This window comes from Psammomys obesus, unplaced genomic scaffold (assembly GCF_907164565.1).
Source record: "Psammomys obesus unplaced genomic scaffold, mPsaObe1.curated_primary_1811, whole genome shotgun sequence".
NCBI lineage: Eukaryota > Metazoa > Chordata > Mammalia > Rodentia > Muridae > Psammomys > Psammomys obesus.
The window spans coordinates 8,507,509-8,521,920 of record NW_026596147.1 but is presented as its reverse complement, the minus strand read 5'-3'; the positions used below and the strand labels follow the sequence as shown (position 1 = coordinate 8,521,920).

General features: G+C 46.1%; 1 protein-coding gene across 2 annotated transcripts in view; it reads right to left on the bottom strand.

Moving 5' to 3' along the window:
- Positions 1-11,745, bottom strand: part of Dctd (dCMP deaminase) — a 28,365-nt gene extending 16,620 nt beyond the window's left edge. Inside the window, exons 1-3 of one of the 2 annotated variants that reach the window (XM_055593588.1) lie at positions 11,421-11,745; positions 10,175-10,305; positions 9,781-9,916 (exon numbers count right to left, since the gene is read on the bottom strand). In XM_055593588.1, the coding sequence (XP_055449563.1) occupies positions 9,781-9,916; positions 10,175-10,282 (244 nt within the window). In that variant the 5' untranslated portion in view covers positions 10,283-10,305; positions 11,421-11,745. The remainder of the gene's footprint in view (positions 1-9,780; positions 9,917-10,174; positions 10,306-11,420) is intronic. The other variant, XM_055593587.1, reaches the window with a different exon arrangement.
- Between the last annotated feature and the right edge of the window lie 2,667 nt (positions 11,746-14,412).

Sequence of the window (14,412 nt, the reverse complement as noted above, 5' to 3'; positions counted from 1 at the left end):
ATAGATAGATAGATAGATAGATAGATAGATAGATAGATAGATAGATAGATAGATAGATAAATGGATGAATGATTGATTGATTAAACAAATAAATAAATGGATGGATGGATAAGTAAATAAATAAATAAATAAATGGATGAATAAATAAATAAATAGATAGACAGATAGATAAATAAATAACTAGATAGATAGATAAATGAATAGATAAGAGAGATCCTGCATCAACAAACTGGAAGAAGAGAACCACTCCCCAAAGCTGCTCTCTGATCTCTGTGAACAACATTGTGCCACAAAAACATAAGGTGCACACGCAGAGGCCGCACACTTATTTTTAAGCTAAGAGAGAGAGACTGAGGCTAAGAAGTCCATGCCAGGTGCAGTGTCTTAAAACCCCACAACCCCTGGGAATAAACAGAGCAGAGCAACCTGGAGCCCCTAAGGGCTGGCCCAGGGTCTTTTCACGAGAACGTGGTCATTGCTGTTTTTAGCACAGTAGCTGATACTACAGAGATGTCCTAAGGAATAAAAGTAAGGGCAATATAAACACAAAACCCTTGGAGAACCTGGTTTCCCTGCCCATTCTAAGCACGATCAACGCACACGTGCTGGCTGGTTGTAGGTCAAGCTAACACAAACTGGAGTCATCTGAAAGGAGGGCGCCTTAGTTGAGAGACGGCCTCCCTAAGATCAGGCTGGAGGCATACCTGGATGACATTTTCTTAAGTAGTGATTGACTGGGAGAGCCCAGGGCATTGTGAGTGACAGCATCCTGGGTGGTGGTCCTCGGTTTTGTAAGAAAGCAGGCTGAAAGCAAGCCATAATCCCAGCACTCAGGAGGCCGAGAAGAGAGTTCAAGGTTAACATTGGCAAGACCCCCTTTCTTGGAGAGGGAGAAAGGGAGCTGTAATTATTATCTTCAGAAATATCCACTTATGATGAAACTGGGGGGGGGGGGGGGGGGGAAATTATACTGAGTGAGGTAATCCAGAACCAGAAAAACAAAAGCCACATGTCCTTTCTCATATGAGGAATACCTGTAGAGGCTGGGACACTAGAAAGGGGTTACTGGTTGGGGGGTGGTGTCACAGAGGGGATAGAACAGAGATGATATGAAGAGGAAAAAGAATAAGGAGGATGCTAGGGGGTCGGAAAGTAGGGCAGAGACAGTGGGGGAAGGGATAAAACCAAAAAGCCATGTGAAAACCTACTATTTTGTAAGCTTGACACACACACACACACACACAGACACGTGGGTGCGTGCACGAGAGAGAGAGAGAGAGAGAGAGAGAGACAGACAGAGACAGAGCGAGACAAAGAGAGGGAGGGAGAGGAGGAAGAGGGTGAATTATTTGAATTGAATGGTTTTTGTATGCAGGAGAGGAAAAGTAGGGAGGGGAGCTTCCCCAAGACACCACAGATTATTAAACAAAAAGCCCAGGGCCAGGTATAGGCTACTCCCTTTGCTCCACTAGTCAGGGAGCATCTCCTATACCCCACAAACTATAACATAGGCTATTTCACTACTGCTCCTGGTTCCCCCATTCTTGGTGGTAATAAGACGATGGCTGAAGCCACCACCTCCTGTCACAGGACATGGAGAAATCAAGTAGGTTCTGACGAGGCTTCCTCCCTGCTGGGTAGCTTTTATAGTGCTGGAAGGTTCTTTTGAAGGCTGCTGGGAGGAGAAAAGTCATCAGCAGTCTCACCCAGCTGTGAACCTCATGCAGTACAATAACAACCAACCTGGCATGAAATGCCCATTGGCACACTAGCAGCATGAATGTTATGTGATTAACTCTCTTGAAAATACTGACTTTTCTGCAAACCTTTTATTTCAAGGTAGAGTACAAGACTCCACCTATGCTAGCTTCTGGTCACCAGCTTGAGGACTACAACTATTTCCAGCTTCCGAGGCTTCAAAATCACTGCATTACGGAGACATATGGATGTTTTTATGGCAAGGTCTAACCACCACAAACAAGCATTTTAGCTTTTCCTACATCTCTTCTTCAGAACAGGGATTATTTTGTTACTGTCCATATTTGCTAGAAATTCATGATGAAACAATCACTGATGCTTTAACTAAAACTAACCCTGTGCAAGATAAAATTATGTACTTTATTTGGTCAAAATGAAATACCTCAATAAAAATTATTTGTTCCTTTCTGAAGACATCTTAAGAACAACTATACCTGAAGATGGAATAGTCTTAAGCTGGGTATTAGAGGTGAGGAGAAAAAGACTCCAACATACTCCTGAGTTCCTTTCCCAGGGTGGCCTGCCTATTGATTCATAAAAAAAATCTACCTGATTTCCTCCCTTTACAAGTGGTTAAAGGTTTTTCCCATTGGTTATATTAGTTATTTGCACAAAAGTCCCAATTAGACCTGCTGTCAGGCCACAACTCCTGGACAGCCAGGCAGGGGAGGAATGTCAGGGAGCTACACACAAAATTAAATTCTGAACAAAGAGAAACAGCAAATCATCAAATCCTTGGATCTGCCTAACAAAACCAGAGGGCATTCTGTTTCCAACGTTCGAACAAATTTGATCTTAATTACTAAGAAGCTCTACCAAGTGACGAGGAAGTCACGGCTTAAGAAGGATCAGCCTCCTAACTTCTTGATAAATTAGTTTCTCAAGACTAACCTTTTGGATGCCAAAGAAATACATCACGTGCATTGGCAGTCAGGAAAATGTCAGTGTTCAAGGGGGTAAGGCAAACGGCTACGTAATCACTAAAATGACATCTCTGCACGCTTAACAATATGCTAAATGTGAAAAAAAAGATTAAATTTAAATACAGAATTTAAAAAGGCTTTGTCACATACCAGCAAAAAGTGGTAAGAGTTGCCACGTGGATTTGTTACCTTAATTAAATGCGGGTTTGTTTTCTTTTCCCCAACATTTCCTTCCCAGCACCATTATCTCTGTGTGTGAGCACGCGCCTATGCACATATCTGTGTGCCTGTGCATACCCGGAGGCCAGGGAAGGACTTGGGTGTCTTATCTCCCTAAACCTGGAGCTCAGCTGGCGGCTCTCGATTCCCAGCCATCCTCCTGTCTTCACCCCTCACAACACGAAGGTTGCAGGGGTATGGGGATACACCCTGCTTCTTTTCTGTGGTCCCAGGCATCTGAATTCAGAGCCTCCTTCTTGTATAGCAAGTACTCTTACCTGCTGTACCCTTGCTCCGGCCTCAGCAGCATCAAGGTCTTTTTGGCGTGGCCCTGTCGACACAGGAACTGATTCTGCTAGCGGGCCACAACTCCACTTCTGCCCGATGCATTCGGAGTCAAGGCGCCACCCACACCTAGGGATATCAGGACCGGGGTCCCTAGATAGGACAACCTGTGATATGGCCAGCATAGCAATCCTGATTCCTGACTGAAACGGACGAAGAAAAGTAGAGCTAAGAGGTTTGCTCGCACACCAAGTCCTTTACCAATGATAAACACGAGGCTGCAAACGCAGGGCATCACAGGAGTAGAACAACCACTGTGTAAAATTCCCTAATCAGGCAAAGAACCAGAGTCTCCTACAGCCACCAAGTCCATAAACTGCCTCATGCAAACTTGTTACAAAAACCCAAGGAACGGGCAGTATCTGAATCACCAAGAGTATTTTTAACCTCCATTTTATAAAACTGGTGTTCAGATGAAACGTGCTTCGCTGTAATGAATTTCACAGAGAGAAACTAAAACTGTCAGCTGAGTACTTCATCATGAGTTTAGCAACCCACCTCCTCCTCATAAAAATAAGAGTCTTCCCGAGTCATTTTAGATGGCAAATTAGAGAAATGTGCAGCTTCCTGGTTTTTTAATTGTTGCTCATCAGAAAGTGCTCACTCGAACAATGCCACCTTCTTCAAGCCACTGATGGGTAGAGACGTCACTTTTACATTTTGAGGGGTGGGGCGGGGGTAATGAGTTGAAGAACAGTTTCCTTAGCCGGGGGAATTTCCATTTCCCACATTAAAAATTTCATTATAATCAAACAGTTTCATAAAGTTTTGATCCTAAGGCTGGAAGAACAAAAACATCCTTTAAAAACACCTCTCTAGAGAGACAGCCCAGAAAAGGCTGCCATTCTACTACGCTACCAGCATTCTACGCTTCCCTTCTCCCCACAAAGTGTCAATCAGGGCTGATGACTTGAAGCTTACAGAAGGAGTAAAGGAGAATTAAGTTGCATTATAATTGGTAAACTCAGATTTACATGGTTGTCAGGCTCCCTGGCTTAGTCACTTTGGGTAGCTATGGCAAAATACCACATTTAATTCTTATTGTTCTAATGACTAGAAGTCTGAGTTCAACATGTTGACTTCTGGTGAGGGCCCTGGTCCAGGTCGGGAAAGCATCATCTACTGTCACCCTGAATGGTGGAAAGCAAGATGTCTAAGTTAGGGTTTCTATTGCTGTTTTGAAACACCATAACCAAAAAGCAAGTCGGGGAGGAAAGGGTTCATTCAGCTATTTATACCAAAGGGAGTCAGGACAGGAACTCAAGCAGGCAGGAACCGGGAGGCAGGAGCTGATGCAGAGGCCATGGAGAGGTCCTGCTTACCAGCTTGCTCATCCTGCTTTCTTACAGAACCCAGCACCACCAGCCCAGGGATGGCTCCACCCACAATGGGCTGGGCCCTCCCCATTGATCAAAATTAAGAAAATGCCCTACAGCTGGATCTCGTGGAAGCCTTTCCTCGTTTGAGGTTCCTTCCTTCCTGATGTAACACAAGCTAAAGTTGACACACAAAGCCAGCCAGCACACAAGCCCTCTCTGGGGTCCCTTCATAAGGGTACAATTGCCTTTGATGACACTTCATGAGCGCTCACCCTTCAAGATCTAATCACCTCCCAGGAGCCCTACCTCCAAAGACCATCACTTTGGAAATAAGCTGTCAACTTATGAATTCTAGAAGAGACAGAAGCAGTCCATCACACTCTTTTGAAGAAATGTTAGCCCAAGTCATACACAAGTAGCTTCCAGTTTTACACTAGGCTAGGCCACCGCTACCCAGGTGCTTGATCTCTGAGGTGTATCTGCACCTAAGCCACAATCTGCTCAACTGCAAAAATAAAATAAAATTATCAGCATCTCAAAGAAGCTGAATTCCACAGCAGACATGCAGAAACTGTCAAAGGCCCCCAAAACAACACAAGCGAATGTCACTGCTTTTAGCTATCTACCAGAACCAGATGGTAAGAACCCTATGGTTGGAGACACAACACATTTTGGTTACAGACAGAAAAATCAAACTGGAACTGACCTGAAAGTTCCTCCATGCTAGCTAGCTCTCACAGTGCCACTGGGTTTTACGTAGCCCACTGTGGGGAGAAAAGCCATCAGTGGGACTACCCAACAGTAAACCCTACACATTATATAACAACGTGCAGGCCTGATGCGCTGTTGCTGAAATAGTGGCATGAGGTTACGGGAATAACCAATTATTCTCGGATTGGATCTGAGGCCAGCTCCACAGGAGGGAATTCATGCCTGAGCCCCCCGGTGAGAGAGGTGATGGCCCTCGAGGGGAACCTATTTCGGCTGTCCTGCGAACAGGTATGTTATCAAACTATATTCTAAACATTTGTGTCTATACACACAGGTCAGCGCTACCCTTAACCTTGGCCACAGGAACTCTGCAGTAGCCAGCGGTTAACAGAGAGACCCACAGCCAATCAAAGTCCTGAGAGTAAGTAACTATTGGGTGCTCAGCCCTAAGTGGGATACATCAATACTTGTCCCCTCCAAGACTCAGAAAATATCTCAGAAGAGGAGGCCGAAAGAACATAAGAAGCAGAAGATGGGAAAGTGTGCTGTGAGATGTGTCTCCTGGACACGTCACACTCACGAACTCACTGCAGCTGTGATTGTCTGCACTAGGCCTGCACAGGACCCAACCAACAAGTTCAGTCCACATTCCAACTGGCAGCACTCACTGTACTCAGTGGGTTACCAAAAAGAAAAGCTAGGGGAAGCAAAGGAAGGATGCTGAGATTTTGGGGTTTCTGGGGGAGGAGGAGAGAGGGAGGTGTATATGATCAAGATACATTGTTTACATGTATGAAATTGTTCGAGAACAAATAATAGACACTCCATTAAGTATATATTGGATGGATGGATGGATGATGGATGGATGGATGGATGATGGAGGGATGGATGGATGATGGATGGATGGATGATGGAGAGATGATGGATGGATGATGGGTAGATGGATAGATGGATGGATGGATGGATGGATGGATGGATGATGGAGGGATGGATGGATGAAGGATGGATGAATGATGGATAGATGATGGATGGATGGATGATGGGTGGATGGATGGATGGATGGATGGATGGATAAATGGATAGCAGGAATCAGATGCTATCCTACATGTGTAACAAACATCACAGAAGCTACTTTGAACGAGGCAGAAGGAGATGCTGTAGATACAGAGCATGGAGAGGGTACTAAAGGGGTACTACAAAGGACCTAGGATGGCCCAAGTCCCAAGTGCACATGAATGTCATCTGATCAATAAGATATTAATGTAAACACCGATGGCATGCAGAACTTGCTGTCGTTAAAGAACATGCCTCAAGTTCTTCCGTTTCAATGAGGGTCTCTGTATTAGATCCTTTCCCCAGCACTGTGGCAAAATAGCTGACACAACCATCTAACAGGAAGATGGACCTGTGGTGCTGGGAAAGGCATGGGGGCAGGACCAGTTCCTGCCTGTGGAGGCTCAAACCTCTGGCTTACATCACAGATTAGAAGTAGCCCTCACACCCCCCCAAAGGTGTGCCTCACCGCTGTACCCGGACTTCCTTACTCCAACAAGGTGACAACGGAAATCTGTCCTGACTGAGTTGCTCATTCAGCAGGTGCTGAGTCACTGGACAAGAGCTCTTGAAAAATCTTCAAGGGTTCCACGTGTCTATCCTTCCTCGTGCAGAAGCTCAGTGAACAGAGGTGAGTGGAGGAAAGAGCTACACCCTCCAGTTATCACCTTATTTTTAATTAAAACTTGTAATCTTAAAACGGAAGTTTAAAAAAATGCCTCAGCGTCGGCAGGCATTCCTCCTAGATCCCAGCCAGTGAGTGCAGAGAACGCAGTCACTTCTCCGTGGCTTAAAAGGCCAGGAAAGGCAAGAATGGGCGCACAACGTATACACAGTCATCATTACTTAGACTTAAAGCCCATCGTTACATGTATTATGATGGTAGTAATACTAAATGCCTTTTAAAAACCATTTAATACCTTCTACAGTTTTTATGGTACATCAAATTACAAGCTTACTCCCGTGAAGGAAAATTGTCTACATTCTAACACAGCTAACACATAAAATGAATAATTGATAAGCGAGGGCAAAGAGCTCTGAAAACCTAGAGGTATCATATGGATGATAAAAAATAATGTAGACAGACATCCAGTGCTCACAAACTCAGCAGCTCTTCAATAAAAAACAATCAGTGAGGTTGGACAAATGCCTGTGTGAGTTTAATTCCTCCTGGGAAGCCACTCTGGAAGGTACTCTCCCCACCCTGGACAAAAGGCGACAGCCTCAGAACAAAGCCAGTCACTCTGGGGGTTACAGGCGATGGGGAGGGAGGGCGTGTGTGCGTGTGTGTGATGCAGTCTTTGGTTTCTAGGGCATTATTACAAACACACCTGGGGCTCTCAATGACAGAAGGTGGCACAGGTCCCACTTTGAGGGGGACCTCAAATGCTGCACTTTGCCCACTGGCATCTTTAGCAACCAGCTTGAGTACAGCACACTGCCATCTCCTCAAAGAACGCCTTCTCACCGGAGCTCGGAAGAAGGACTAATGCGTCATTGTCCCAACTCACTGAAATATTGACTGGAGTAGGTCATACATTTCAATGGAGATCTTTAACTTATCGACCCTTTTGCTTTAGCCGTCCTTACACAGGACATCGAACTGTGCTGGGAAAAATTATTTTTGCATAGACCCCGAAACAACTAATCATTTTCCCTCTCTCTTCCCATCAAAGGCTGACGGAATCAAAACCGGGATGACAACGTTTCTAAAATATGCTGGAACATTCTCCGAATAACTCACTACCATGAGCTTAGCTGGGCCCAGGAGACAGTTTTACACGCTCCCGCTTTTGTCTGCGCTCTTGCCACTCCTGCCAGGGGTGAGATTAAATCGACTAGCCATTATTTCTTATCCCCTGAAAACCCTAAGTGCTTTGTGGTTGGCTCTACCCTTACTCCCTCAATTCCTTCTCTTCTTCCACACATCTTTCTTCCTTTCCATTCACACACCCAGGATCTGTCCTTTTAGGCAGTTTATAAAGAGACTTACGGGCTTACTTCAGAAGACTAAGGTCCAAGAACATTAGAAAGAATACAGAAATCAGACTAAGCACAGACATGGAAACACCCAGAGGAAAAGCCTACCGGGGAAGAGTGAACAAACAAGGCAGGTTTTACATCATCAGTGCCTTGAACTTCATTTCCAGAAGGCACAATCCTTCCCAGTTAGATGGCCGTGACCTACTCTGCTTGCAACAGAGTCAGTCTGTTCATTCTAAGACATAAATGCCAGGGGTAGCCGACATTTGCAACCCAGTTTGACTCTTTTCTGGAATTACCTACGTAGCTAGAGGATAAAGGGAGGGCAAAGCTGATCCGTCCCTTCCATCATCTCCAGAGGGATCCCCACTGTAGGAAGCGCCTGTGATGCTTTCCACCTAGAATGCCCCCTACAGGCTTATGTTTTGATCCCTGGGGTCCATAACTCATGAAGTTATTTTCAACAGTGTACAGTTTTTTTGTTTTTTTTTTTTTTTGTTTTTGTTTTTTTAAGAAATGGAGTTTTAGCTGGGCAATGGTGGTGCGCACCTTTAATCCCAGCCTCCCAGAGATGAACTTGACTTGTGTCCTCATGAGGCCAAGGGGCTGAATGCACGCTGCTTCTTGGCAGAGCAAGGCCAAAGCACTGCTTGGTTCGCAAGAGCACCACTTGGCAAACTGACTCTGCTTTCCAAAGATAAAGAAACAGAGACTTCAGGGGGCTGGAGAGATGGCTCAGTGGTTAAGACACTGACTGCTCTTCCAGAGGTCCCTGGTTCAATTCCCAGCACCCATGTGGCAGCTCACAACTATCTGTAACTCCAAGATCTGACGTCCTCACACAGAGCCTCCTCACACACACCCCTGCTCTCTCTCTGCAAAGGGCCACGCCCTTCACTGCTCTGGCATCTACAGGCTATCAGGCCACTGTGAAACACACCGGACTCATCAAGGCAACAAGGCCTAGCACCTCAGGGCGAGCCTGTGTAACAATCGCTGTGCTGCCAGTGGCTCTCTTTGACACTGAGGAGATGGGGACAGGAGGAGCTGGAGAGAGGCCTCAGTGGTTAACGGTGTGTACTGCTCTTGAGGTAGGCCCAGATTTGGTTCCCAGTGCCCACATCAGGCAGGCCCACAAATGCCTGCAAAATTCAGTTATAAGGGATCTGATACCATCTTCTAGACTCTAAATTCACTTGTACCTACACAGTGCATATAAAGTCATGCAGGCACATATATGTGCATAAAAACAAATAAATATGTAAATCTTAAAAAGAGCTAAACTTATCAAAGGGTTAGTGAAAACATTATTTAAAAGAGGGGAAGACAGAAGATATGGTACTTTCATTGCAATTTCTTCTCCTTTCCATCCACTCATGACTTAAGGGAAGACTAATTTTTCTTTTTTATCAATGAAGCGCTCAACAGGCAGGAAGCAGCGCAGGGGATGGACAAGGAAGCTGCCTTACCATAAGGATACTTCGTATCCAGCTTCTTTTCTGCCGTTCTCCTCCAAGGCAACAGGTCATCACTACAGCCATTCGGCATTCCATTGTACCCGATCCCAACAATCTTGTTTTCTGTGTTCACAATGCAGGCTCCAACCTAGAGAGGAACATTGCCCAAAGGTTTGCTAACTGTGAAGAGCTGGGTGTGCTACAGGGAGGCAGTGACTAAATCACAAGCATGGAAGGAGGGGAGCACACCCCCGACACACACACACACACACACACACACACACACACACACACTACAGCAGGTTTACTCTGCATTTTTTAAGTTACCAAGTATCCATTTTCCTAACCTGCTCTTTGGTGTACATCCTAGCAAGTACCCGAACATCTTCACACCAAACCCATTTACCTGGGAACTTGGATCCTTGCTTCTCTGGGCCGACAAGAAGGCCACCGCCATGAAATACTCAGGCCACTCCAAATAGTCATCCCGTTTTTTGCAGGAAATGTCACTCATGTTGGGTCTAACGCCGTGTGCCGCTAAACACGGAGAAGGAAAATTGTGCATCTGATTTCCAAGTAAATGCATTAGGCCTAAACACTGGGCAGCTTTGACTATACTTACTAAGCAGAAATCGCCAGTTCCTAGACTTAAGAGAAGAGGTCTTGGTCTTAAGAGGAAATTAAGAAATGTATTGTTGGAAATGTCTGGATTTGGCACTTACAGATTTCCAAATAATTCATGTGTTACCTGCTTTCCTACAGAATCTAAGTCACTATATACTGCCTACAAAGCGTCCACTTCTTTACTTCCCCCTCTTAGAAACTGGAGTCAGCATGGGAGGGAGCACAGAAACATGAACGATCTAATGGATTCCAGACACTTTGTAAATTTACATGTATCCTCACTCAAGCCTCATTTCTAGCTAAAGTAGGCAGCAGCACCGCACCTGACAGACTCAGTACTCAGGAAATTTACCCTCTTAAGCCCAGGGCTTTGAGATAGATAGAGATAGAGATGGATAGATAGATGGATGGATGGATGGATGGATAATTTGCCCTCCAAGCCCAAGTGCGCTGAAATAAATAGCTTTTGTAGCTTTTGCAATCCGGCCAGTCTGGTAACTAACCAGATGATTTGTCCCCTTCCTTCTTCGTTTCTCCAAATAAAGCGATTAATCAACTCTGAGGACTGAATCTAATGGGAGGGGGTGGGGGAAGGGGAATGAGAAAGTGCTGATACTAAAACCAGGTTCTGTAGCGCGGGCCTCAAGTCCAGGCCTAGACGGTCTCTGCAATCCGGGAGAGGCCGAGAGGGGGTGGGAAGAAGCACAGGACTTCAGCTAAGAGAGTCCTTTCCAGGGCAACACAGTCACCCCACTCACTGAGAAATCCTAACGTACGGGTTTTCCAAACTTCCCCTTCAGACTGCGGTAGGCTGCGGTGCAGAGCAGCACCTAGCAGTGAACGGGCAGGTACGCGGAAGCAGAGTTAGCCAAAGACTCTCACCCCTGCTCAACAAGGAGACGAGTGGCACTGACTGGCTTCCCGCCTGCCTTAAGGTTTGGAGGGGAAGGGAGGCCGGGAGAGAGGACACATTTCCCTACCCGGGGCAGCCCTGTGCTTGCTCTTTAAAGCTCCCTGGGGTTCCGTACCCACCCACGAGCAGCTTCGCCACGAGGAAACTGAGGCTGGGATGTCACCAGTCCAGGGAGAAACTGCTCCACCTCAGCCCGGACAGGACGCACCGTCCTGGAAACCGCCCCAGCTCGGCTGCCGGGGTTCTCAAGCCTCCATCCTCCCCACCACGTGGGCGCCGGGAGGGACTCGGGGAGGCGCCCTCCCTGCACCGCGGCGAGCCCGACTGGGCCCGGCCCGAGCCGTGGGGTCGCGCCCGCCGTCCGCTCGCTCCGCCGGGGCTGCAGAGCACGGCTCGCCCCGTCCGCCAACCCGGGCCACCCCGGCCGCCGCCGCGCGCGCGGGAAGCCGGGAGGGAGGCGGGGCCGGCGGCGGAAGGGGCGGTGGGCCCCGGCGTGGCGTGCCCCTCCACGCGGTCGCGACCCCGGGGTCCCTGCGGAACGGGGCTGCCCCGCACGCGTGGGGGCCGGCGCGGGTCCCGCTGCGGCAGCGGGGACACCAGCGTCGCGGTGACCTCTGCGGTTTGCCCGGAGGTGCTTTTTTGGCCCTGGACTCTGGAAGGGACGGTGTCTGGCCACACCCACGGGCCTGAGGGTTCTGTCTTTAGTTGTTGATGCTTCTCTCAGCCCTCTGAATCCATCACTAACTTCCCTGAGGAAGTAAATCCGGAAAGGTGACCAAAAGACCCAAATATTCCAGTGGCCGCGGGCCTGAAAGGAACAAAGAATTGAAGGGATCTGGTTCTGGCCTCTAAAATAAGCCCTGCAGGCGGTGTCCTTCTAGCCACCTCCTAGCCAGCCAGGCCTTCTCGCCTTCATACCAGAAGGGTGTGGGGTTTTCAGCTGTGCCTAGAGGCCTCTTACTTCGAAAGTTCATTTGCATTGGCTTTTTGGTTCACCAGATCTAGGGTTTCTACTCCAATCCTGTGAAAGACCCTGAGATGCGAGCCAAAGCCTTTCCCAGCCAGTCAAGGTGCATGCGTGCTCTTTTGACAGTCACCTGAAGTTCGTAGAGTCGTAGGCCCGAACTACGTCTGATTTCTTCAACATCGTTTATTGGACTACCCAGACGTTTCACCCCTAAATCTGGAGGGACTTTTGTTCTACTACAGAACAAAATGATAAGTGTCCCCGTTTGTCTTTATCCACAAGGCTTGGGGCTACTGCCCATACTCCATACCGTCGCTCCATACATAAAGGCTACTGTAATAATCATGACTTCTAATCTGCACATCCCTGATCTCAACTGCTAATCAAAACAAAAGCTTGTTAACTGTATTAATTTAGCGCCACAGAGAAAGAATGATGAGAATAAACAGTTGGTTCTACCTAATTTCTCACTAGCACGCACACACATCGTTCTTCATGTCCATGGTCCAGCCTGTAGATTCCATAATTAAATTATGTACTGCTCTTGGTGGATGCCAAGAAAGCAAAGAGGGAAAATATTTCATTGTTAACTATAGATTTTTTTTTTCCTTGATAAAACACAGGCTCCAAAGAGCCACATAGATTAACGTGATGATCTTTTATGTCAAGTTGACTTTAGTTGACTATCTTGTTGCTACTAAAATTCATTATGTCCTGAGCTAGTAGTTTCTCTCCCCACCCACTGTTTGATCTTCGTCACCCTCATCTATAGCCCTTGGGTCTTGGATTCATTTCTCTGCTTACCAACCTACAACTGATACATGGCCAGTTGCTGCTGGCCCTTCAGCCACAACATCATTAAGCTTTTTCTTTCTTCCTTGGCCGAGTAAAGACTGTCATACATAATTTAGTTACTTCTCATCATTCTCCATTTTGGTCAGCTCACACATTCCCTTCTGCAATAAATCCAGGATCCTGCCTGCTGCAAACAGATACCCTCCCTCTCCCTGTATTTCACCGAAAAAACGGTGTGTCGTTCATAATGCAGGAAACTCTGCTGATTCTTGGTTTCACGACTGGAGGCTCCAAATTTTTCTGCACCAACAGTAAAACCAGGCAGCCAAGTGAGAAAACTGCATGCCTTCCCACGTCTTGCTCATTAACACCTTGTAACTCCAAGTGTGACTGCAAGTGTTAAACCTCCACTAATACCTTTCATTTTGGCATATATTTGAGGCTCTTGCTTCACTTACGACAGAGACCGGGCTAGAGACCGGGCTCTGCTGTGCTTTCAGCCATGTCTACTTTTCACCTCCCTAGGCAAGGTGAGGGGATGTCACAGCTATGGATAGAAGCATCAACACATTCACGAGAGCTCTAGTCAAACTCTGGCCCATTCTCCCGCTTACAAAACTCCAGGTCATACATGTGTACTATATGACTTAGAAAGTATTTCAGTAGCTCAGAAGTGGGAGTGTGGACAGATTAAGAAGGCCAGTCGATCGGGAAAATTGAGTTTAAACAAACGCCATATCACTTAGTTTTTGATAATGTAGGACATGACTAAAAATAAGGAAATGATATCCTTAAATATTTATAATTTCTAGTATTTCTCTTCAAGATCGTTTTGGAGGCAATACAGTCACTTGAAATGTCCAGTGTCATTTCAGAATAAAAAGCTAGTGTCTTTAAAATCTCAAGAGTGCTTGCTTACAGATGTAAGTGAAGATACTGTGTGGGATGATCCTTCTAGAGGAGTAGCTGATTTTTCCTTTCAATTTGATTTTAGAAATCTAGGCCTTGCTTATAGAAAACAAAGGATGGTTTATAAGAATTGTTTGTGGAATGTGTTTGGAGGATTAATTCTAGAACCTTTGTATATTTAATAGTATTTCTAACTTTTGTTTCTTTACTGTTTGCAGTTAATGTTCTTGTTCTGCTAGGCAATCATTTATATGCACGTTTCTTTAATTTTTTTTTAGATTTTCCTGGATGTATAGTTTAAACAACAAAAAGTCTATTTAAAACTGTAGCAGTAGTTTGCAGGTCTAGCAAAGAGGAAAGTTGTGGGGTTAAACTTCGTATTTTCTTTCTTATAGAAGCTTCTAAAAAGGTATTTTTATATGTTCTTTTTAACAAA